This window comes from Pezoporus wallicus, unplaced genomic scaffold (assembly GCF_028554395.1).
Source record: "Pezoporus wallicus isolate ANWC-B61680 ecotype Strahan unplaced genomic scaffold, APGP_CSIRO_Pwel_v1 contig_8232, whole genome shotgun sequence".
NCBI lineage: Eukaryota > Metazoa > Chordata > Aves > Psittaciformes > Psittacidae > Pezoporus > Pezoporus wallicus.
In genome coordinates, this window is record NW_026637105.1 from 1,143,495 (window position 1) to 1,168,361 (window position 24,867).

General features: G+C 56.2%; 3 protein-coding genes across 3 annotated transcripts in view; 1 reads left to right on the forward strand and 2 right to left on the reverse strand.

Annotated features, from left to right (window-relative positions):
- Positions 1-24,867, reverse strand: part of PSMB2 (proteasome 20S subunit beta 2) — a 156,095-nt gene that overhangs the window by 93,214 nt on the left and 38,014 nt on the right. The gene's annotated exons all lie outside the window — the stretch shown is intronic.
- The window catches only part of CUNH1orf216 (chromosome unknown C1orf216 homolog), a 174,473-nt gene that overhangs the window by 49,172 nt on the left and 100,434 nt on the right, over positions 1-24,867 (reverse strand). The gene's annotated exons all lie outside the window — the stretch shown is intronic.
- Positions 627-23,114, forward strand: LOC130596152 (protein argonaute-1). The gene is made up of 19 exons (XM_057403482.1): positions 627-762; positions 7,280-7,463; positions 8,004-8,124; positions 8,546-8,727; positions 8,942-9,078; positions 9,213-9,347; positions 9,496-9,583; positions 10,904-11,051; positions 11,233-11,352; positions 12,004-12,126; positions 12,536-12,669; positions 13,661-13,845; positions 13,995-14,154; positions 14,449-14,539; positions 16,060-16,254; positions 16,344-16,478; positions 17,365-17,466; positions 18,232-18,431; positions 18,815-23,114. The coding sequence occupies exons 1-19, from the start codon at positions 738-740 to the stop codon at positions 18,921-18,923; spliced, it is 2,574 nt and encodes an 857-aa protein (XP_057259465.1). The 5' UTR covers positions 627-737; the 3' UTR covers positions 18,924-23,114.

The window sequence follows — 24,867 nt, forward strand, 5'->3', positions numbered from 1 at the left end:
CACAGCTTCTCTGGGCACCCTGTGCCAGCGCCTCAGCACCCTCACAGGGAAGAGCTTCTGCCTAAGAGCTCAGCTCAGTCTCCCCTCGGGCAGGTTAAAGCCATTCCCCTTGGCCTGTCCCTACATCCCTTGTCCCAAGCCCCTCTCCAGGTTTCCTGCAGCCCCTTCAGGCACTGGAGCTGCTCTCAGGTCTCCCCTTCAGGAGCCTTCTCTTCTCCAGGCTGCCCCAGCCCAGCTCTCTCAGCCTGGCTCCAGAGCAGAGCTGCTCCAGCCCTCGCAGCCGCTCCATGCCCTCTGGGTTGGTCCCGCTGTGCCAGCTCCCGCCTCACAGAACCGGGGTGCTCTGGCCCCGCTTCACGGGGCTGGGGCTGAGCCGGGCCCGCAGCACCGCGCAGAATGAGCCGAACGCGGGGCGATAACCGCAGCACCGCGGCTGTGCGGGGGGAGCAGCGGGCAGGCCCCGGCTCGGCTCCCAGCGCCCGCGGGGCCGCGCACCCCCGTCCCCCCCCAGCGCCCGTCGCCCGCCGGGGACAACCCCAGGGCGGCCCAAGATGGCGGCGGGCGCGGCGGGCGCCGCCTTTGTTGGGCGCGGGGCCGGGCGGCGGCGGCGGCGCGTGCGCGCTGTGGCGCGGCCAGAGGCGGCTGCGGCGGGCGGCGGTGAGGAACCGGCCCCGGCCCTGCCCGGCCACGGCCCCTGCCCGCGGCCCCCGGCTCGGAGCGGCGCCCGCGTGGATGGGATGGAAGCGGGACCCTCGGGAGCAGGTACCGGGGCGGGGGGGAGGACACCGGGGGTGAGGAGTGAGCAGCGTGCGCTGAGGGAGGCTGCAAGCGGCGGGCGGGCGGGCGCACGATGCGGGCCGGGGAGCCCCGCTGCGAGGGGCCGGGGGTCTGTAACGGGGAGATTGGGGGCTCGGGGGGGGTGCAGTGGGGGGCGATGCTTTGGGGAGCGGCGGGGGCCGTGGTGCGGTACCGGCGTGCGGTGGGGGGGAGCAGAGGGGCCCGTGCGGGGCCGAGGCGGGGGGACAGGGCCGGGGTCGTGCCTGGTTGCGGTGTGGGGTACCCCAGAGCGCTGCGCGACCCTGGTGCAAAGGGGCTGCTGTGCACAGGGCGGCAGCATCCCCCCGGCTCCCCATCGTCCCCCCCGGCTCCCCATCGTCCCCCCCGGCTCCCCATCGTCCCCCCCGGCTCCCCATCGTCCCCCCCGGCTCCCCATCCTCCCCCCCGGCTCCCCATCCTCCCCCCCGGCTCCCCATCCTTCCCCCCCGGCTCCCCATCCTTCCCCCCGGCTCCCCATCCTTCCCCCCGGCTCCCCATCCTCCCCCCGGCTCCCCATCCTCCCCCCGGCTCCCCATCCTCCCCCCGGCTCCCCATCCTCCCCCCCGGCTCCCCATCCTCCCCCCCGGCTCCCCATCCTCCCCCCCGGCTCCCCATCCTCCCCCCCGGCTCCCCATCCTCCCCCCCGGCTCCCCATCCTCCCCCCCGGCTCCCCATCCTCCCCGCGCCCCCGGCGCGGTGCTCGGGAGCTTGCGTGGTGGCGGCGATGCTCGCGTCGTGACAGCACCGAGCGGGTCCTCGCCCCGCGCCGGGGCATGCGCGGAGCCGGGGCTGTGCGTGGCCGGCTGCCGGTGAGGGCCGAGCTCCGGAGTCACCCCGGGTGCCCCCGGCCTCCACGCACCCGGCTGCGGTCGGGACCAGCGCTTGGCGCTTTCCGCACCCCCTCGCACCGCTTCGTTCTGCGGGGTTGGGAGCGCTGCTCCTCGAAATGCACCCTCCCGGTCCCGGCCTTGCTCTCGTGCCCGATGTGGGCATCGCGAACCGGTGCTGCAGGAGGTATTTGATGCCTAAAATGAGGCAGATGGGAGCGATGGGCACCGGGGACCTCTTGCCCTGTCTTGCTGTAACGCGCTGGCGTGGGGAGCTTTTGACAGAGTTGTGCACGTTTACAACCGAGCGTGGGTCCTTCCGCATGGCATTTAAAGTGCGGCACGGAGAGCTCTTCGCGTCTCTGCTACCTTCTGGCTGCCGGCGCTTTGTGCTTGGGGCTGATTTATTGGCATTGGGAAGCTGTGATTTGGCGTCATGGGCTTTGCTGGTGCCTCGGAGCGATAGTGGGGCTGCTGCAGTGGGGCAGTGGAGATAGCGCTGCCGGCGCCTTCCTACCAGCCTTCGCTTACTCTGTTAAGGTGCTGTAAGATGTTGGATGGGATGGGGATGGGTTTGGGTTTCAGTTCCACTGATGGGGGCTGTGCTGGGAGCAGGGATTCTGCTCTCTTGGCAGTTTCCCCTTTCCTCCCCATATCTGCCTGCGGGATGTCTGCTCCCACCCATGTTCCCCTGCATCCAGGGGAGATGTTTTCCCTGTGTTGCAGGAGCTACCGCAGATCCCACGCTGCCTTAGCATCCCTTTGCCTGCTGATGGACTCCAGGTGCAGGTCTGAGGCTCCTGGATGAGCTCTGATGATGTTGGACTATGACAGGTCAGGTGGATAAAGCAGGAATCCAGCATGTGCCTGGATGTGCCCGGCCTGAAGATACTTGGAAAGGCAGTGGGGAACATGGGACATGCTGTGACCCACAGGCACTGCTCAGGGAGCTCAAGGGCACACGTGTGTACAGTGACTTTAAAACTAAACTCATTTCCCCCCAGCTTTTAGTTTCCTCTCTCCCTCCCAAACTTCCCAAATGCTGTTAATCTTAACCGATGTCTTCCTGTGCTCAACGCGGCGAAACCCCCGAAGCTGTTCCGTCTGTTGGGTCTCTTTATCTTCAGGAAACATGAAATCGCATGTGCCTGTTTCTGGGATGGGGTTGTACCAAGGAGCAGAGCTGGGAGCAGCACCTTGCCTGGAGGCACGGCACGTATGGGTTATCTCTGAACACTTGTGCAGCCTCTCTCTTAACCCCAGGACGAACAAAACAGAGACGTTATTAAGATGGCAGATGCTAAAAAGAAGCCAAACCAGGCAAGGAAGCGCTGCTCTTTCGGCAGGGTGATCTGTGGTGGAGCTGCAGGAGGGTTCTAACCACCGGAGACCCCAGCCTGAGGCTCTGCAGGGCTGCCCACGGTGCTGGGACACGGAGAGGAGCTGGCATTGCCTTTGTCCTGTCCCCTCTGGCACCGGGGCTGTCTTTGTCTGCTGCTCCCAGCTCTGCACGGCCCGGGCTGCTGCCTGGATGTGTGTGGGAGCAGAATGAGACCCCGTGGGTAGGCAGGAGGGGTGTCAGCCTGCCCCCAGGCCAGGCACGGCTGCGGTACGGGGTCACACAGCGTGGTGGGGTCACCAGAGGTGATGGCAGTCATGGTGCTGGGTGCTTCTCGAACCCCATCAGAGGGACCAGAAAGGGGTATATAGAGCTGCTGGGCATGGGCTGGCTCATGCCAGCATGGGTCAAAGCCGTGTCCGTGCTGCTGGCATCGCCACACTGCTCTCCCTGGAGCCAAAGGGGCTGTTTTGTGATCCCAGGGAATGATGCCGTGGAGGTGGTGATGCTCTTGCTTCTGTGCTATGCTCTGTCACAGCATCTGTGGGTTCATTCCATGGTCCTGTGTCGGGGCAGGTTTCTAACTTGACACTTTAGTTTGTCCCCCGTGATTCCCAAGTGGGAAGTTGAGGTTTGACACGACGCAGCAATGCCCTTTGCAGCACTTGGTGTCGAAGATACGAAGAGCTATCTTGTTTTCAGAAGTAAGCATTGTAGTAAATCAGATTATAGCCCGTTGTGGCACATTTCTTGTGTGCAGCTACTACAGTGCAGGGCAGGAGCAGCTCAGGTTTTCCCTCAGAAGATGGACTCTGGTGCACAGGATGGATTTAATGCAGCCAGAGCCCTCTGCCCCATGTGGGCATGAACTACCTGAACTCAGTGTAGCGTTGAACCAAAAAGCCCCCGCAGCTGCATGAACCTGGTTGTGCTCAGGGCGACTCGAGAAGGAGCAGGCAGCCGGTGCGATGCCTGGGTTGGCAGAGATAAGGTGGTGCTTTTGGAAGTCTGGGCTTTGCGGGACAGCATCAGTCACTTGGAGCCAGCGGGACTGGAGATGTTGAGCCTGGAGACTGGGAAAGCCAATTGCTCATCCCGCTTGCCATTGCCTTGCCTTCTGCTGCTGCCACTTGCTTTGCCTCCTGATGGGGGCTTTTCACTTCTCAGGTGGGTTTCTGGGGCTGGTTTAGGGCTGGAGGTGGCTCGGGTCGAGCAGGGAGCTCTGTGTGTCCGGTGGCTTTGGTGTGTGCTGCTCCCCTCGGATTCCTGGCTGTGTTTTGGGGGGAAGGGGCCGTCGCAGACCCGCTGCCGCCGCCGCAATCAAACTCCCTTTTGTCTCGCCCCGTTCCCGTGGCCCCTCGCCTCAATGCGGCGCTGGGGAGGATTTCAATGACATGGTAATTTCATGCCGTCCCACCGGGCGCAGGCAGCTGTTGGGCAGTGGGGTCGTGTTCCCCAGCTGTTCCCATAAATAACAGCAACAAAGCGTAGTCCAGAGCTCATTCCCCCAACCGCCCTTGCACCTTGGCAGCGCTGCCCTGGCAGACAGCTCTGCCCCATGGCGCTTCCCAGCTGAGGAGGGACGGGGAGGATGCTCCCGCCGCCGGCGCGTCCTCGGGCCACGGCTTTTGTGTGCCAAAGCCTGTGATTTCTCGCGGGCCGCTGCGTTTCTCATGGCAGGCGGATTTCATCCCGCTCGCTGCCCGCATTGTGCGCAGGAACAGCACTGCCCCTCCAGCCCCCGGCCGCCCGCATTTACATGACAAAGTGGGAGCCTCTACAGCTTCGCCATGGAGAGTCCAGATATGCAGGAACCTCCCCCCCGTCTGCGGGTGGTTTGGGTGGGTTTTAAGGAGTTTTCTCCTATCAAAGGGAACTGGCACGTTTTGTTGTGCTGTGCCTGCCTCGGCGTCCTCCGAGCCGGGCAGAGGGTGGCTTTTGGGAGGACTTGCACTGAGGCAGGTCACTGGGGGACCCTGAGCATCCCGGTGTGGTCAGGGGTGAGCCCACCCTGTGTGCTCACCAAAGGGCTTTGGGATCTCTCCCACCTGGCCTAAAGCAGCCAAGGCCAGGCCAGAGCTGCAGTCGCATCCTGCAGCTCCCATCAGGCACTGAGCATCAGCCCCGGTCCCCCTCGCTGTGCTGGCTGATGCCATGTCACCACTCTTACAAACAGCCGTGTCCTGGGTAGGCAGCACTGCACCAGGCTGTGCTTTTTGGGTCTGGAAGTGATTTAGAAGGGAAGAGTCATTATTGCTCCCTGCTTTGCTGGGTGAGCTCCAGGCGGCTGGCGCAAGCCCTGCAGCGAGCCTGGGGCTGGGCTGCCACGGTGCCTGCCCGTTCTCATCGCATTCGAGGACTCTGTGTGTGCTGTCACCAAAAGAAACCCCTCTGAGGCAGCCCAGAGCTCAGCGCTGCTCCTGTGTCCTCCTCTGGCCTCTGCAGAGCATCCCGCTGCCATGGCAGTGCTGCTCCAGCCAGCCCGGCTGCCCTGTTACACTGCCTCCTGTTCGCAGTAGCTCGTGGCTCTCATCAAGCTCCGGAGCCAGATTTTGTGGTCCTGGAGGCCGACTCCTTCCTCTGTGATTGACGATCCTCATTGTCAGGCTTTGCATTCACAAAGCATCCAGAGGGGCTCTGGGGGCTGACCGAAGCAGTGCCAGGGCTGTAGGCAGTGCTCAAGGCCAGGTTGGACACAGGGGCTTGGAGCAAGCTGCTCTAGTGGAAGGGGTCCCTGCCCGTGGCAGGGGTTGGAGCTGGATGGGCTTTAAGGTTCCTTTAACCCAAACCATGGCATGGTTCTGTGATGTGGTTGCAGGGAAGGCAGCAGCGAGGGGCTGTGCTCCGCAGCTCTTGCAAGTTTGCTGCCTGGTTTCTCACTCGAGAGGCAGGGCTGGGAGCGGTGGCTTCAGCAGCGCTGGCAGATGCCTCCGATTGCAAACCATCACTTCAGGATGCAGCAGCTTGCAGCCAGGACTGGCCATTGCCAAGGAATGCTCGTCATGTGGGGACATGAGTTACATCGTGAGGAGCTCCTCTGAGCGCCGCTTTATTACCACGAGCTGCCCCCGGAGCGTGGTGCAGCCGGTTGGGGCCGGGAGGACTGCTTGTGCCTGTGGAGATCCTGATCTTACTCCTTGGACTGCTCCAAGTCCCATCCTGCCTTGTCCAAGGAGATGCTGGGGCCAGGTTACCCCAGGCTCGGGGTTCCCGGGCTTGTGGCTTTATGGGAAGTTCAGCCCCTGGGTGTTTCCAGGGCTTATCCCGTCCCCTTGCTGGCCTTCCATCAGCAGGAAGAGTCTTGCAGAGATGGGGTGCAAAAACGAAAAGCAGATCTGGAGCTCAGTTTTGCTGCTCTTCTGGTTCTCCACTTCTGATATTTTTAGCCTGGAGCTGAAATTTGGATTGAAAAAGCAAGTGGATGGGAGCAAGGGGTGCGAAGAGCACCATGTGTTCAGGAGCTGGAATGGGGGCCGGGACGCTGCTCGGGGCTGACGTGGACAGTTGGCCACCCAGATGGAGCGCGGCGAGTACCCCCACGCTGCGCTCCCTGCACCCGGCCCAGCTGGCTGAGGCCTCACGGGGTTTGAGAGGCAGCAGAAGATGGAAACTGGGGTAGGAGGAGACGGGAAGAGTGGGACCAGCGCAGGAAGGGCAGATCTCGCCTCGGAGAGCAGCGGTGTTGAGCGCTTCTTTGGGGTTGTTTTATAAGGTACCTTGGAGTCCAAGGGTGCTGTCAGGTCAGAAACACAGCTCAGCCCCACGGCTGGGCACTGGTACCCAGCCCTGCATCTCCAGAGCTTCCTTAGTCTGTTTAATGGGCCTTGGGGAAAAAAGTGTACTGCCCTCTTTATGGGTTTGGGGCTGTGCTGCTTGAAGTGGGGATTTGGGTTTGGTTTTATGTTGCCCCTCATAATTCATAGGGAAGTGCACCAGGACATGGGTGTGCCTGTGGTCAGGAGTCCCCTGTCCTCTGAAGGTCTGTACCGCTGCCACCCATGGTCCTGGGTGAGTTTCCCTGAGGCAAAGCAGGGCTTACTTCTGTGCTGGAGGATGGTTTGACGTCTGCACGGCACAGCAGAGCTGGGGCTTGGCACTGCCCTTGGACAGCTCGGCTGGGGCCGTCGCTTGCCAGATGGTGCCAGGGAAGCTGTTTCCAGCTGTGCTGGTCCAAGTTCTGCCACCACCACCTCCTGCCAGGAGCAGTAAGGGGGAGACCTCCTGGTTCGGATGCGGTGATGCAGAGCGCTGTGACTGCATTGTGTGCCTGCCCTCCTGACTGGCTCTCTCCTCGCAGCTGCAGGCGCATACCTGCCCCCCTTGCAGCAGGTATTCCAAGCGCCACGTCGGCCCGGGATAGGAACTGTTGGGAAGCCCATCAAGCTCTTGGCCAACTACTTTGAAGTGGACATTCCCAAGATTGATGTGTATCATTATGAAGTGGATATCAAGCCCGACAAATGCCCACGCAGAGTCAACAGGTAAGGCAAGTATTAGAGGTTTTGGCACTCATTCCCTGCTGCCAGTTTCCTTGTGGAGACTCCATAAGTGCCTGTCTCTGTCTTCACCAGTGGAAGCCATCAGGGTGACATCAGGTGATGTCCAGTGCCCACGTGTGGTTGGACCCCACCAGCCGTGTTTGTGCAGCAGTGCTGGTTCCTGCCCCTGGCAGCCTCGGAGGTCCTGTCCCTGCTTCTTCAAAGCAGCTGTGCTATTTTGGCAATGATCCCTAGTTTAAAAATAGCAGCTCAGACCTTGGGTCATGATGTACTTCTCTGTTCTTTGTTTTCCTTTTGATGTCCTGTTCTCTGCCTGTCCCCTCCCACCCTGTGTGTGCTGAAGCCAATGAACCAAGCAGGGCAAGGCCAAGGCCCTCCTGCCCCAGGGGGACTCAGCTCTGCTCTCTGGTGCCCCACGGCTCAGCAGTGCCCTGAGAAGGGACCAGGCTGTAAAGAAACCAGCAAAATGAACCTGTTCCTTCTCTCCTCCTGTCCCTCTTTTTTGCCCCCTCACCTGCGTAGGGAAGTTGTGGAGTATATGGTACAGCACTTCAAACCACAGATCTTCGGCGACCGAAAGCCAGTCTACGATGGGAAGAAGAACATCTACACTGTCACAGCCTTACCCATTGGAAATGAGCGGGTAAGAAGGGGTGATAAGCCCCATGCTGGCAGTGTGACCTGTCTGCAGTCTGGGAGGGACAAACTAAACCTGACCCCTTCCACTTGTGCCTGCGGGGGTGCCATAATCATAGGATCCCAGCCTGGTTTGTGTTGGAAGGGACCTTAGAGCTTGTCCGGCTCCAACCCCTGCCACGGGCAGGGACCCCTTCCACTAGAGCAGCTTGCTCCAAGCCCCTGTGTCCAACCTGGCCTTGAACACTGCCAGGGATGGGGCAGCCACAGCTTCTGTGGGCACCCTGTGCCAGCGCCTCAGCACCCTCACAGGGAAGAGCTTCTGCCTAAGAGCTCAGCTCAGTCTCCCCTCGCGCAGGTTAAAGCCATTCCCCTTGGCCTGGCCCTACAGGCCCTTGTGATCGCTTCCCCTTCCCTTCTGCACGCAGGTTGACTTTGAGGTGACGATCCCGGGGGAAGGCAAGGACCGGATATTTAAGGTCTCTATCAAATGGATGGCCATCGTGAGCTGGCGCATGCTGCACGAGGCCCTGGTCAGCGGGCAGATCCCCGTCCCCCTGGAGTCCGTCCAGGCACTGGATGTTGCCATGAGGCACTTGGCTTCCATGAGGTACGTGCATAGAGGAAGGGGGCGGGCTGCTGTGGCTGGGACTGGCATTGATGGTCTTTGGGAGGAGGTGGCCGTGCTGCTCTGGGTGCTCCTGCAAAAGAAGGTGCAGGCAGGGTGATGCAGCTGCCGCGCAGGTGATGGCTCAGAGGGGCTGTGGGGGTGCTCTGGTCGCTGCTGGTGAGCGCTGTTTGACCTGGTGTGCCCTGGGTTGCAGGTACACTCCTGTGGGTCGCTCCTTCTTCTCCCCTCCCGAAGGCTACTACCACCCCCTGGGAGGCGGCAGGGAGGTCTGGTTCGGTTTCCACCAGTCGGTCAGGCCTGCCATGTGGAAGATGATGCTCAACATTGATGGTGATGTATTTATTCATGCTGGGGAGCTGCAGTGGTGGGGTTGGGTGTGTTGGGGGAGGCTGGATCCAGCCGAGGCTTGGCCAGGTCCATCTGCTGGGGGAGAGCAGAGACGCATCGTGCTGTTTGTCCTGCAGTGTCGGCCACCGCCTTCTACAAAGCCCAGCCTGTAATCGAGTTCATGTGCGAGGTCCTGGACATCCGGAACATCGACGAGCAGCCCAAGCCCCTGACGGACTCGCAGAGAGTGCGTTTCACCAAGGAGATCAAAGGTAGAGCACTGGGGACCCGTCCCCAGCTGGATGCTGCCCAGACACTGCCTGTGGCTCATCTCCCACTGAGCCCCTGCGGTGATGGGGGGAACGGGAGTTGCGCATTGAACAGACCTGAACTCTGCTGTGTCTCCCTGTCTCACATCAGGTCTGAAAGTGGAGGTTACCCACTGTGGGCAGATGAAGAGGAAATACCGCGTGTGTAACGTTACCCGGCGGCCGGCCAGCCACCAGACGTAAGGAGGGTGGGAAGCTGCCCTTGGAAAAATCTGAGCTGCTCTCCTTTTTGGCGTCTGCTGGTGTCGTTAGGGAAGGGCTGCAATGGCAAAAGGAGATGTGTTTGGGGCTCTGCAGCCACTGTGGGCTGTGGTGAAGGCGAGCAGGATGCAGGGGACAGTGGGAGAGCAGAGGATGCTTTATCCGGCAGGCAGCATGCTGCAGTGGGCTGGAGCTGGCGTGCCAGGAATTGTCCTAGTTTTTACCTTTGAGTTTGGGGTTTTTTCTTTCTTAAATTAGACACTGCCACAGCAGAAGCTGTGGCAGGGGACAAAGTGATTCCCTGCCTTGGAATCGTGTGTGTGTGCCAGGGAGCAGGCTGGGCCAGGGCACCCCTTGGTGTCAGGGGCTGCCCTGCTCCCTGCAACAGGACAAAACCACCCCAAACAAAGAAGCACAGCAGGAAATCCTGGCTTGTGCTGTACAAACCCAAGCACTGGCCCATTCCCAAACCAGTGGTGCCTGCTCTGGCCAGCACTGCCAGGCTTCGGAGCCCCCTCTGCAGCAGGGACGCCTCCGTGGCCACAGCCACGTTTCCTGTTGCCCAACCCTGTCTCCAGGTGTATCTCATGGGGTTCATGTGTGTGTCACCCCAGGCACCCCGTTTCCCTGGTGCTCCAGCATCCCTGGGTCCCAGCCCTGGGGCTTTGTGAGTGCAGGAGGGATGCGATGTCTCACCAGGCTGTTTGGGCTGGCTCTCCCCGTTTTGGCCTCCCTAAAGATTATTGGGTCAGTTCTTCGTTTTCACCAAGCTCCTTATGGAGCTGCAGACAGCTGGTGCTGGGTATCGCATCCTGGTTGTGTGCGCAGCACAGCACCCCCTCAGCCCTGATTCCTGTGGGTTTGAAGGGGGATGCAGCCTTCTTGCCCCCCCGGCTCTGCCCACCCTGGAGCCGCTGCCCTGTACCCGGAGGGGGTGGTTAACACGGAGCTCAGATCGGCTGCCAGGGAGGGCACCAAGCACAGAAGTCCTCCAGAGTGCCAGTGTGCTGTACTTATGTACCTGACGGCGGCGTGCGTGGCATGTCCTGCACTAAACATTTGCCCTCATGAGCTGGATTAGTGAGGGAGGGCTTTATTTAGGGACCCGAGTCCCACACTGGGGGCAGAGTATTCTTGACTCCATTTCTGAAAATACCCCTGTTGTGCTCTTTATTCTTGTATGGTAGCTCGGGGTGGGAGCCTGCCTGTTCCCTCTCTTCCCAGCCAGAGTAAGTAGTGCTTGAGCTCTGGAAGTGTCTGCTCTGAGTAGGTGCACCTTCGTGTCCTGCCTCTGCCAGGTTTCCCCTGCAGCTGGAGAGCGGTCAGACAGTGGAGTGCACAGTGGCTCAGTACTTCAAGCAGAAATACAACCTGCAGCTGAAATACCCCCACCTCCCCTGTCTCCAGGTTGGCCAGGAGCAGAAGCACACATACCTGCCCTTAGAGGTGAGTATCAGCTCATGTGTTGTGAGCACGAGTTGCCTCAGTGTTGACTTGGCAAGAGCTTCAGGCTGGTTTGGGGCTGGCTGCAGGGCCTGAGTGCTGTGCCCATGGGGCAGCTCAGCAGTGGTCCCCCATGTCTCGCCTGTCCCTAACACGAAGCTGCTGTCTCTCCCCTGCCATGCAGGTGTGTAACATCGTGGCAGGCCAGCGGTGCATCAAGAAGCTCACAGACAATCAGACGTCAACCATGATAAAGGCAACAGCCAGGTCTGCCCCAGACAGGCAGGAGGAAATCAGTCGCCTGGTACGTGGCACGAGGGATGGGAGGGATGGTGTTTGGGCTGTGGCTCTGGTAGCGGGTACAGCACCATGTCTGTGATGCACCTTGTTGTGGTCCTGCTCCTCAGCTGCTCTGCGCTGGAGCACTGCAGCCTGCTCAGGAGGTGCTGGTGGGATTAATGGCTTGGGTTTATTCCCCTCTTCCCACTGAATCCCTGGTCAGAGATGCCTGCATGGGGGTAATGGACACATGCATAGAGGAGCCCAGCTCCAAGTGACTGTGGAAACTCGTGTACAGCAAATTCACGCTAATGGAACCTGATCCAAAGGGAGCTGGAACTAAAAATAGGAAAACAAATTAGAGAAATGACCCTGGCTGTGGGTGAATGTGGGGGCTGTGTTGTGGGGCTGTGGTACGGGAGCCCTGTCTGCAGGTCAGCCGGGGGCGAGGCAGGGGAAAGCAAACCTAGCTCTGCTCTGCGTTGATCAGTGTGCTCAAAAATGAGGTTCCCCCATGGGCCGGTCTGGTTTGAGCCTTTGTGTTAAACCCCTTGCCCTCTCTTTACAGACCTGGTCTGCAGCTCTGTAGGGACCAGGACTTGAGGTGCCAGCTGAAGCTGTGTGGGATGCAGCATTTGGTCTCACTCCTTCCTATGGCCTTTCCTTCCCTTTGCAGATGAAGAACGCCAGCTACAACCTGGATCCATACATTCAAGAGTTTGGGATCAAGGTTAAGGATGACATGACGGAGGTGACAGGGAGGGTCCTGCCAGCACCCATCCTGCAGTACGGAGGCAGGGTAAGCAGGGCTGCACTGCCTGGGTGCTGAGCTGTGTTGTGCAGAGAGAGGCCCTCACACCAGAAAATGTTGTTTCTGAGCAAAACTTGTGCTACCTGCATGTGTGTGAGGTAGAGCAGGAGTTTTTTATCACAGGGCTTGGGGTTTGGGGTTGTTTTATCAATATAAGTGTTGTGAAAGCAGTAACCAAGAGTCAGTGACAGAGGGGTGAGCTGAAGGGGAGAGGGATGCTCAGGGCAAGCAGCTTGGGTGAATTTTCCATCACTGCTGAGGAGCTGAGATGGGGAATTGCCCATGGCTGACCCTGGCAGGGCAGGGAGCTGGTGAGGGCGTGTGGCTTGGCGATGGGGAGCACAGCCACAGCCCGTGCTCCCTGGGGCAGTGCTCTGACTGTCTGCTTGCCTTGCAGAACCGGGCCATTGCAACTCCCAACCAGGGCGTGTGGGACATGCGAGGGAAGCAGTTCTACAATGGCATTGAGATCAAAGTCTGGGCCATTGCTTGCTTTGCCCCACAGAAGCAGTGTCGAGAGGAGGTGCTGAAGTAAGGAAAGGGGCAGCCCGTGCGGGTGGGGGGAGCTGTGGGTCGTGGGGTCCCAGCCTGGGGCTGCACATCCTCCATCACTAATAGCTGATGTGTACGCAGCTGAATTAATTGCTTGTGGTACAAGTTTGATCTGGGTTCACACTTGGGTGTTCAGTCTTGTTTCTGTTAGTTTATCCAGGGAGCCTCACTGTTTATGCTGGCTGCAAACAGCCGTCACAGAGCCTGCCAGGGTGGGGTGAGCGCATTGGCACATGTGAGCTGACAGCTAGGCTCTCCTCGATCTGCTCTTTGCATCAGGTAGCTGCAGCATTGTGATCTGATACTGCCAGCCCAAAAGCTGGATTGAACTCTTCTAAGCTGGATCCCCTCAGAGAGATGGGGTTGTAAGGGATGTTGAATTAAGTTCCCCCATAGTCTGTCTGAAATACTGTAATTCATGTAGGAAACATCCTGACTTGCCATGGGGTTTTATTACAGAGCAGTGTGAGGCTTTCTGAAAAGCTTTGGTAGCTCAGATGTTCTCTGCTTTGTTAGCAAAGTGACACTGAGCGGGGAGAGACACTGCACTCCTCCTCTGACTCCTTTGGGGCAGAGCTGGGAGCCCTGTTCTCCCTTGAGCTCTCTCTGCATCAGATTTATCCTTGGTTATCCAAAAACCCAAAGTGTGGCTGAGCACTTTGGTTTGGTTTGGCAAATCACCTGGAGATGAGCAGGTTTGCTCCCCCGTCTTCAGCCTTCCAACAGAGGATGGCTGATAGCCCCACCACTTCAGGAGGAGTCAGTGCTGGGGCAGGAGGACACCAAGAGGGGACAGGTCAGCTCTGACAAGTGCTGGTCTTGCACTTCCTGCACCAATGCACTTGCTGGATGCTGCAGAGCCGCAGGTGATGTCCCTGTGTCTGTCCTGACCCGCTCCAGCCGGGGGTCTCCTCTCGCTCAGTGCCACGCAGGATTGCTCCGGGCTCACTGCTTCTCCTCTCGGGCACAGGAACTTCACAGACCAGCTGCGCAAGATCTCCAAGGACGCAGGGATGCCCATCCAAGGCCAGCCCTGCTTCTGCAAATATGCCCAGGGTGCAGACAGCGTGGAGCCCATGTTTCGACACCTCAAGAACACCTATTCAGGGCTGCAGCTCATCATTGTCATCCTGCCAGGGAAGACACCGGTGTATGGTGCGTGTGGGGCTGGGGCGAGCGGGGAGAGGAGGGGGCCCTCCCCTCTCTGCTGCTCCTGCTGGGGTTTCTCTCCCTGTTTCCAAGGATGCTGCTGGCAGCGGCATGTTGCTGATTGCCTTGTGCTCATCTGCTTCCTCTGCCCGCAGCCGAGGTGAAGCGTGTTGGGGACACCCTCCTGGGGATGGCCACGCAGTGTGTCCAGGTCAAGAACGTGGTGAAAACCTCCCCGCAGACCCTTTCCAACCTCTGCCTCAAGATCAATGTGAAGCTCGGGGGGATCAACAACATCCTTGTGCCTCACCAGCGGTGCGTTCGGCTCCTGCCTCTCATGGCTTTGGGACTTGATTCCCAAGTCCCTGGCGGTGCTGCTTGCCTGGATTTGCCTGGGGAAGAGGGAGCCTGTGGGTGGCTGTGTGAAGTAGCTCTTTGAAATGGAGGTTTTCAGCCTGTCTCGCCTTGTAATGAGCTACTGATGTGCTCAGGCCAGAGCCTGGAAGTCAGGAGATGTTACTTGTGTGATCCATTCATCTCCATTGGGCTGTGCATCACCTTGACATGGCCCCAGATGCCTGACTGCTCCTTTCTTGTCTCTCCCACCAGCTCTGCTGTCTTTCAGCAGCCGGTGATCTTCCTTGGGGCCGATGTCACTCACCCGCCAGCAGGAGATGGGAAGAAACCCTCCATAACGGCTGTAAGTTCCTTGTCCGGAGCCAGGCTCAGTGCCCAAGAGCCTTGCAGGGATGCAGGAGCTGGAATGGGACTCGTGTGTCCCATGAGGTCCCTGTGGTGACACTTCTTGAGGCAGTCCCATGCTCTTTTGGGTGTTCTGATCCTGCTCTTGGGGAGAGGGTTCCCTGATCCCATCCTGCCTCTGCTGCGGGTTTGGGGAACCACTGGGAGAGCTGGCAGCTGCCAGCAGGTGGGGCTGGTGATGTGCTGGACCCCATGAGTGCTGTCAGACAGGGACAGGGTGTGAGGGGAGCTGGGTGCTGCCACGGTGCCCCCTGAAGTCATCCCTGGGCATCCCCATCCTTCAGTGCAGCCCTAGGAGGGACCTTCCCCAGCTGGGAGAGCTGGGGCTTTGGAGATGGGGGGAAACTGGGCTTCTTCTGAGCCTTTTGGGGAGGAGGATTTGCCTTCACCTCAAATGAGCAATGAGCATCCATCCATGAAGTGCCACTGGCATGCTGGTGGGGCCGGGTGGCAGCTCGTGCCCTTCGCCAGGCTGTAGGACGTTGTTACAGTGAGGGAGAGTGTCAGGTTCAATTAAGCACGTCAGCATTTTCCTACTAAGTTCTTAACTTTCCAGGGCTCCCAGCTCAGGTTTTCCTTGGCATGTGAATGCCTCTTTGGAACGAGTGGGTTTTTTCTTCCTTAGCAGGGGTTGGGAAATGCTTTTGGCTCTTTGCTGTAGGTGTGGGTGGGACAGAACAGGCTGTTTCCTGGCGGCAGCGCTGCTCCTCTGAAAACATCTTCTGTGTTTTGCTGTGCAGGACCACGGCGGGGCTTTTTTTATCTTCGTTTTCACGAGAGCCGTTTTGAAGCTGCAGGGGAGGAGGGGGGCAGCGCCTTCACATGGCCTTGATCTTGTCCTCGGTGTGCTGTTAACTGGACAATAGAAGGGGGTCCGTGGCTGAAGCCAAAGGAAACATTTCTGTTGTGCACATGAGCTCCAATGGTGCCGCCCAGACCCTAGAGCTCCATTTGGGAATGGCTTTTACCTGCCCGAGGGGAGACTGAGATGAGCTCTTAGGTAGAAGCTCTTCCCTGTGAGGGTGCTGAGGCGCTGGCACAGGGTGCCCAGAGAAGCTGTGGCTGCCCCATCCCTGGCAGTGTTCAAGGCCAGGTTGGACACAGGGGCTTGGAGCAAGCTGCTCCAGTGGAAGGGGTCCCTGCCCTGCCCTGTCCTGCTGGGGCAGAGCAGCAGCAGCCCCCACAGCCACTGGGTGGCACCACCCAAGTTGTCTCCCTGGAAATTCCCATAAATGCTGCAAAGGGCATGGCAGAGTGACCCCAGGATGTGGCCATGACCGGGGATGTCCCTTTTGGGCTCTAATTGCCTGTACAGTGTTCACTGTCCCATCTGTTGTGAGCTCGGGTGCTCTGCCCACTGCCAGCTGTGGGTGTCGGAAGTGTGCAGAGGCTGGGAACATCCCATGTCACCTCCATCCTTGCTGTTGTAACCTGTGGCCCTGGCCTCTGTCACTGCAGGTTGTGGGCAGCATGGACGCCCACCCCAGCCGGTACTGTGCCACGGTGCGTGTGCAGCGTCCTCGCCAGGAGATCATTGAGGACTTGTCCTACATGGTGAGGGAGCTCCTCATCCAGTTCTACAAATCCACCCGCTTCAAACCCACCAGGATCATCTTCTACCGCGATGGCGTTCCCGAGGGACAGCTCCCGCAGGTGAGGACCCCTCAGATCCTTGTTGGCTCCCTTAGGGGTGCCTGGGTGCCTGTGTGTCCCTTCACCCTGCATGCCCCCTGTCTCTCCAGATCCTTCACTATGAGCTCCTAGCGATCCGAGATGCCTGCATCAAACTGGAAAAGGATTACCAGCCTGGCATCACCTACATCGTCGTCCAGAAGAGGCATCACACCCGTCTCTTCTGTGCAGACAAGAACGAGAGGGTGAGGGCCACAGGGGGCCAGGGTTGTGGGAGGCCGATTCCACCACATCCCTTAAGAAGAGCCAGCCCTGACTGCGCCGAGGGCAAAGCTCACCACTGGCAGCAGAGAGCTCCTGCTTGACTGAAACGTGCTGCTCGGTTGGGTCCTGCATCCATGAGGATTAGGCTGCTTCCAGAAACCCAAACAGCTGTTTGCTGTTATGATGAGTTACTGGGTGCTGATGATCCTGGTGGCTCTCTGGAAATAGCCTCTGTCAGCTTGAAAACATCTGTTGTTTTGGTGATAGCTGTAGCCGCTGACGTGACAGGATGAATAACCCCTTGCTTGCTCACAGCTTGTTTGTGTATGCTGTGCAGTAGCATCAGTTGCTGTAGCTTTTCCTAGATTTGATCTAAATTGAGTGGTTAGATCCGATCTAACCAAACTCTGGCTCTACCTGAGCATGAAGATTAAATCTTGGGAACTGAGGACGGGTTTTGATCAGGGTGCAGAAGCCCCAGTATTTCCTGGAAGAGACTGGCATGCTCTCTGTATGGATCCTTAGAGTTCTGCTCACTTGATCCTCATTTCTGCAGCAGGATGGGCCAGTGTCCAGCTCTCAGCTGCCTGCTTTCCTTCTGATGCTGTTTGCTCTGTCTCCAGGTGATGCCTGGTGTTAATGCTTGCAGGAAATGCCAGCAAGCCTGTGGGGGCAGGGAGCAGAGCAGGATGAGCTGCTGCTGGAGTGCTCAGGAGCAGCTCTGCATAGTGCTCTCAAATTGAGATGCTGAGATGGGGATGCTGCACTGCGGCCCTGGTGCAGCATGAGCGCGTACAGATGGTGCTCTAGGCAGCTGGAAATAACCAAACTCTGCAGTGCTTGGATCTCTCTCTCTATTTCCTGTAGATTGGGAAGAGTGGGAACATCCCAGCAGGAACAACAGTGGATACAAATATCACCCACCCCTTTGAGTTTGACTTCTACCTGTGCAGTCACGCAGGCATTCAGGTACTGTGCTGCAGAGCTGGCTGTTGTGGTGCTGCTGGTTTTCTTTGGCTGTTGTTGCAGGCTGTGCTCTCATGCATCTGACCCAGCCCTGTCAGAGCTCCCTGCAGCTCCAGAGACAAGAGCAGCTCCATCCAAGCTGCCCTTGCGGTGGTTTTGGTGAGCCGGTGCCGGGGCTGCCCTGCTGCTGCATTATATGGCACATACTTGTTATCTCTTGGAACCAAGGATCTCTCTAATGAGATATTCCTCCTTCAGAGTGGCCAATTCAGCAGCTTGTCAGCTGGTGTCTGAGCGTGCCGGGCTCGCTGGGGCGCCTGGTTGTCAGCAGGGACCTGTTGTCTGGCTGTGGGCGGGAGAGCTGGTTTGCTTTGCAGCTGCCTTCCTTCAGGCAGCCAAGATTAGTCAGAGACTGTACTGCAAAAATTGCACTCATTTAATCCACAGCTGCTTCCGCAGGGGAGGCTTCCTGGCTTCCTCTCCTCCTGCAGGGACAGCGCGAGCTGGCCTGGGTCCGTGAGGAGCTGGTGCGGTGCAGTGGGCTGGGCAGTGGCAGGGCATGGGCACGGGGCAGTGGCGGTAATGCTGGTTTGCACATCAGTGCTAAGGGCTTTCCTGCCTCTTGGTGCCTGCGTGCATGCGGGGTTCTCACACTAGGGAAGCACAGGCATCTGTCCTGAGCAGGCTGGCTGACGGGTTGATTTGGCTGGGGAGGGGATGATGAGGACGCAAGGCAGCACCTCTCATGCTGCCCCCTCTCCTTCCCAGGGTACGAGCCGGCCATCCCATTACTATGTCCTCTGGGATGACAACCGGTTCACCGCGGATGAGCTGCAGATCCTCACGTACCAGCTGTGCCATACCTACGTGCGCTGCACCCGCTCCGTCTCCATCCCGGCCCCGGCGTACTACGCGCGACTGGTGGCGTTCAGAGCACGGTACCACCTCGTGGACAAGGAGCACGATAGGTGAGGGGCTCTCAGACCGCAGGGGTGTTCAGTGAATCCAAGCAGTGCTGCAGCAGACCCTCGCTCAAGGGGGAGACCTGCACATAGCTGCATCCTTCTAGGTCCCGGCCTAGGGGGAACTGGGGCTAAAGGAGGGTTAAATCCCACCCCAAGCTAAGCCTCGGCCTGGAGGAGCATCCCTGGGGTGTGTGAGCATTACCAGCCACCTCGGGGTACTGGAATCTCTGCAGTGCCAAGCACAGTAGCTGGCACGCACCGCATCTCTGTACACTGGTGAGATGCCTTCCTGTGCTGCCAGACTCTGCTCTCCAAGGGGTTTTCTCAGCGTTCCTGGGGGAAGGGGAAATACGAAATAGTTACACCTTGTTTTCCTTGATTTTCAGTGGTGAGGGCAGCCATATATCTGGACAGAGCAACGGCAGAGACCCCCAGGCCTTGGCGAAGGCTGTGCAGGTTCATCAGGACACTTTACGTACCATGTACTTTGCTTGAAAGCCTTTTGTTACCTCACTCAAGAAAGCTTTCAGATTTGTAGGAGCCATACAAAAAAGGAAGCATCGGGACACCTTGTTTATTTTCCAATGAGAAATCACTGCAGGGCAGGCAGCGTCGAGTCGAGGCAGGAGACCAGCACCACGGGACAGGGAAGAGCCAACACCTCTGGAGGATCGCAAGAAACCGATGGCTATTTTTTTGATCATTTTTTTCGGGCTTTGCAAAATTCTGACCTGACCAAACACACGAAGGCATTCGAGGAAGGGAGGACGCTCCTCCCGGGAGGCGGGCGCAGGTTGTCATTGATAGATGCAATACTATAGACTCCTGACTGTGAACTGGCGGATTTGGTCCTCCGTTGCCCACCAGGCGCTGGTAGGTATTTTTTGTGTGGGTTGGGGGGAGGGGATTTTTAGAGCCTTAAAACAGAAGACTAGATTTATAAAACTAATATTTTAGAATATGAGATGCTTTAATGGGTTAAGGGGAAATAAAAGAAACCAACTAGTTTATAGGAGACTTCTAACACTAACGGTTCCCCGCCCCCTGAATAATTCCCCCCTGTATAATGTAAGGCACCCTAGCACTTAGCTCGGAACTGAGAACTGTCTTCCTTGTGTTAAAAGCTAGTTAGCTGCTGCCGTTTGAAGCAACAGTCCAGACTTTTCCATGGGTGAGTGCCTTACTATGATGCTGCAAAGTTTCCATGTTTTTAATCTTGTGAGGAAAACAGTAATCTTGTCTTGATGGTGGTCCATATTTCCATCAGAAGGAGTTGATTTCTATGGTCCTAAGTTGCAGTTTATGTTAGATCACAACCTCATGGTGGTTAAACTCCATTGAAAGATGTTGCACTTTCACACAGGACACGTTTAATGGCTGCTGACCCATTTTTTGTTTTCCAGTGTACTACTTGTTATTTAAAACTGTTTCTGACAAATGGGGGCATCTTCATCCCATGAGGACAGAAATCACTCGCGGTTGTTTTCCCCCTTTTGTTTTGGTTTTCTTTTTCCCTGAATTTTTATGACGGACACCGGGATTTTTTTACTAAACATTATTTTTATACGAGACCGAGTCTGTTGCCAAACCACACGAGTCATTAACATTGTCAGAGTTTACATCACCACGCTTCCCGAGGCTCTGCGCTCCCACCAGAGGTTTCCAACGTTCCCTGTCCCATGAGTGTTACCAACCACAGTCCGCGCAGCGCTGGGTGCTCCTCGGCACCCACCTCCCATGTGCGTTCAGCACATGTCTGCCCGGGTCGGCTGCTTCCCGGAGTACCATGTACCCCAAATCCAGCACCTCCAAACTGTCCCCCCCCCACCTCTGCTGCTAGGTTTTGCTGCTCTTTGTGTCATGGTGTCACTGATCTCATGCGCAGGGGTTTTGTTTTGTTCTGAAAGCACACCAGGGTTGTTCCTTTAGTCAGAATGATGAAATCCTTGTTATTGTCGTGGGGGAAACTCCTACTGAGTTGTGTCTGTAACAGAAAAAAAAGCCTTTTCCCCAACAGTAACGTAGTGACTGCTTTTCAGACTCGTCTTGCCGCACAGAACGGCCATTGTGCACAGTGGGGCAGTAGTAGCAACTCATTCCCAATGCCATGTGGGCAGATTATCTGGGTTATTTACATGAACGCGTGCACAGTGCTTCCTGCAAGAGAGCAAATGACGTGCATGCTCCTCCCGCGCTCTTCAAGGGAAGAGCTTGAAGCGCAATCATTCTCCTGCCAGCCATGAGCGCGTTTCCGAGGCAGATCCACCGCAGGCACTGCCCCATGTCAGTACGCGTGGAGAGAAGCACACCTTTTTGGTTTGTACTTCCTGATGTTTAAACTTGCCTTCATGAAAAGAGCCACGTTGGTCATGTTGGCCCCTTGGTCTGTCCCAGCAGTGGGAGTTCACTCAACCCGTTCTCTTTTTCGGGCACCGTGTTTGTGAAAAGTGAAGACATCAATATGCTATGCAAACTAAGTGCTGAGCCCACTGATGCCACGTTCTGTGAAGAGCCTGCGTTTAGCACAGTCCAGTTCTTTTGCCTCAAGACGACAGTATTTTGTTTGTATTCTCCTTTGCACCTTGTGTCAACCTCCACTGCTGTATATCTGCAAGGTGACCGGGGGGAGACCAGGAACTATTCGTGGTCAGTAGGGTAGCAAACTCTTAGGAAGGCTTTTTAGAGAGTAGGGAACGCATCAACACTAAGCACCAACATGAGAAGCCTACATTCCTGTACACAAGTGCCTGCATAGTGACACAAATTCAGCACCTCTCCATCTCATCCTCAGAACTCTGGCTCATGTTCCTTGCAAGCAAAATGATCCCAGAGGGGCTGTACCCACTCACCTGGTGTTAGAAAGCTCCTCAGTAAGGATAAGATCGGGGTTGAGGTCAAGGTTCTCTCTGCAAATCAGTTTGTTCACCAGCATTACGATGGAAAGCCCCTGGCTGCTGTTGGGCAGCGAGGGGCAAAGGTATTTTGGGTTCTAGTGTTTTATTTTCGTGTTTTAGTTGGGTTTAGGATTCTGAAATGTCTTTTCGTAGCTGTGGCATCGCACGTGCCATTTTTAACCATTTGAAAAGAGACAGTGTGGGCATTTACAGAAACAGCTTCTTGCTCTGTAACGATTTTTTGTAACCTTGAGACTTGAAATGTAAAATGGACCTTTAAGATTTGCACTCATTTGTAAGGTGGCTGTTCATAGAAAACTATGAATGAAGACTTGCTGATGTAGCACCTACTTTTAACAGCGTTTTAACTGCGCGACAGCTTCACAGCTTCTGAAACTCTCAGCTGTTGACTTGCAGATCGTGTTCTGCCCCTATTTCACCCTCTGCGTTGGGTTTTCTTGGATTTGAATGAATCAAAAAAGCCAAACTCAGTAGCTGCTGTGCCCTTTAAACCCTGTTTCCATTCTGAAGACATTTAGAAGGGGTTTGAGTTACCCACATGTTTTGTATAATGGACTATGCACTGTACCTTCGACACGGCTCCAGCATTCAGCATTTCTGCCCTTTTCTTGTCCGAGATGCAAACGAGTAACTGCATGTTGAGGTGCTGTGCGTTTTGCTACCCGTAGCGGATAGATGTTAACCCAGATACATATCAGGATCTGTAGTTGCAAACACAAAGCCACAAACCCCACATGGACATCCCGGATGGCTCCCCAGTCTCTGCCTTCTCCATGCGCACGTGTTCCTTCTGCAACTGGAAGCATCTCCGGGTGCCTGCCGTTTCGTGGGAAGAGGAGTAACTTTGATTTACCCGTCAGCTGTTGAATGCTGTTTGAGTCCCTTCTGTGTGAGTATAATGGGGGGGAGAGGGCAGAGCAGCCCTTTCCCCAAAACTTACAGGGGCGGTCAGGGTGTTCTGGTATTCACAAGCATAAGACCTGATGTCTTGAGTGTCCAAAAGCCCGAGCATTCAGCGTTGCCTCGCGGAAAGTTTTCTTCTTGGAAAAGTTAGCTTGACGTAAAAGAATGTGATCCTTTCAGGAAGAGAAAGCCAGACAGAAGAGAGCAATAACCAAGTGAAATCCATATCTTGCCTGAGTGATTTGCACTTCAATAGTTGTGAAAGAAAATTTGCAGGACTCCAGTGCTTTTGTGTTCAATTTCTAGCCCCTTTCGTACCTCCTTTATAGGAGCAAGTGTTGAACTGTACATAGGGTGTTTACGAGACGCTCTGTTTGGGTTGTTATTTTCCTTGTGGGTTATTTTGGTTTGGCTTTTGCTTGAGCTCTGTATGGTCCCTTTGTTAAATAGATGTGGACAGTTGATGTACAGTGCTTCCTGAACAAGCAGCAGCACAAAACTTATTTTATTAAGAAAATAAGGCTTATATTTGAAAGGTCGGATATCAATTTTCCTTTTTGTATGTGTGGAATTGAGACTGGTGAAGAGTAACAAAATCCTTGGATTAGGCCAAAAAAGAAAATCCTGTAAGATCATAACCACCTCTTTATTAAAGAAAACAGTATGATTCAAGAGCTCCAGAACATTGTATTTATATTGATTTGATTTGGTTTGATTTGATTTGATTGCCTTTGTGGATTTCTCTCTTTTTTTTTTTTTTTTTTTTGCCTTGGTCCTGGTTTTTGCTTGCAACTTTGACTCTGCGGTCCCAAGTGTCTGTTACCCTGTAACTGTTGGCAGAAGACCTAAATAAAAGCAATGTGAACACTTTGGGGTGACCCTCCTGAGTCAGACTGCGTGGGGAAGGTTCATGCATAGCCCCAGCCCTTGGGAAAGGCTTGGAGACTGAGGGGGAAGCGCTGACTGTAGCTGGATCGCATCAGGTATTGCAGAGGATCCAAACCCCATCCCATAATGAGGGAAACACTTCCGTGAACGGGTATCTCTTAAAACTTCTTGGAATATGGGAGCCAATTCTGCTTCTTATTAGAATGTATCTGTTTGAGGATAAGTTGAGCTCCTTGGGTCATCAGATAGCAAGACCCTGCAGCAAAATACACTCTTTTTCCAGCTATGTTGTGTGCTCTGGGGCTACAAAAGGCTGTTGGCTCCACAGTGCTTTAAGTGGACAGATTTTGTATCCCTTTTGGACTGGGGTTAATCCTGATCCTCTGGGTTTCTCTTGTTTTACCTTTCTCAGCTTTGGAATCCCATGCAAGCATCCCAGCCCTCTCCAATGCTAACAGCTTACAGTTGTGTCATAGGGTCCCAAACTGGAGGCTGTTTCCCATCCTCTGAATCCTTAGATCCACTTGTGCTTCACCTTGCAAACGTGCATTGAGGTACCTATAGAGGATGGATTATTTAGCAGCTGAGCTCTAACTGGGGTTTGAATAACGCTAAGCAATTCTAAGGAAGCTCTTGCTAAAGACGCATCCTCATTAGATGATTTGCACTGTAGCATTCAGAACGTGTGCTACCAAACTGAGCGCTTGTATGGGTTCCGCACACATCCTGCTGCTGGTTTGGGGATGATAGCTTATTTCATGCCTTGTACTATACCTTACTGTAAACTGAGTCCTACCACAGAACAGAAATCATGTCCTGCAGCTCCTGGGAGAGGTGCCTTGTGCAGCCGGGTCTGAAGGCCAGGAAAACAGGTCGGGCTCCGGGGTTTCGGATGTTAGGTTGGCATTTGAGCCCCGGCCTGGGGTTCTGGTTACAGCAGAACCAGAAGTGCTCACCTGCCTCCAAAGGATGTGCGTTCTGCAGAGCTGCCTCCCTCTGCTGTATCTGCTTGATCTCGGGGATCACATTTCCCCTTCCCTTTCAGGATTCCAGCCAAGGAAATGAATATTAGTCATTTACTTTCAATTTGCATGGGTTTGGAATCCGTAACTACATTGACACTTCTTAACGAGCAGTCTCGGGATGATCCTTTTCAATAATGATTCTGAAACCTGGGGTATGAACCTCCAACTCCTCTTCTGCTGGCCCAAAGTCCCAGCTCTTTAATAGCTCCTCAGCCTTTTCTGTGAGGGAAATGCCCCTTTCATCACCAGGACAGAAGGGGATATAACTTCTCCATAACAAGTAGCAGGTCCAAACCTCCTTGGCCAAGTCTCAATGTACTGTTCTTACCCCAAAAAGTGATGTTTTTGGGGTAGAGGGCGCCAGTGCCTGAGCTGGTGCCGAGCTCGGTGCATCCCCCAGTTGCGTTGCTTGCTTCAGCCTCTGCTTGTTCAGTGACAGTTTGTGTGTCGCGGCTGTGGCGAAGCGGTGCTAAACATGGATACAAACACTGCCAAACCTGAGGGAAGAGCAGGCGGGTGCCCTGGGTTGATGCTGATGCAGTGACCCAGGGGCCCCAGGTCATGGAGGCTCCCGGCTCCTCTGCAAACAGGGACAATAACCGGCAGCCTGCTGTCAGTGCGTCGGTTGCTGTGGCAATGGAGGATCGTGTGCAGTTATCGGGGTTGGTTTGGTTCAGTCCGTTTGGCGGGCTGGGAGGAGTTACAGAA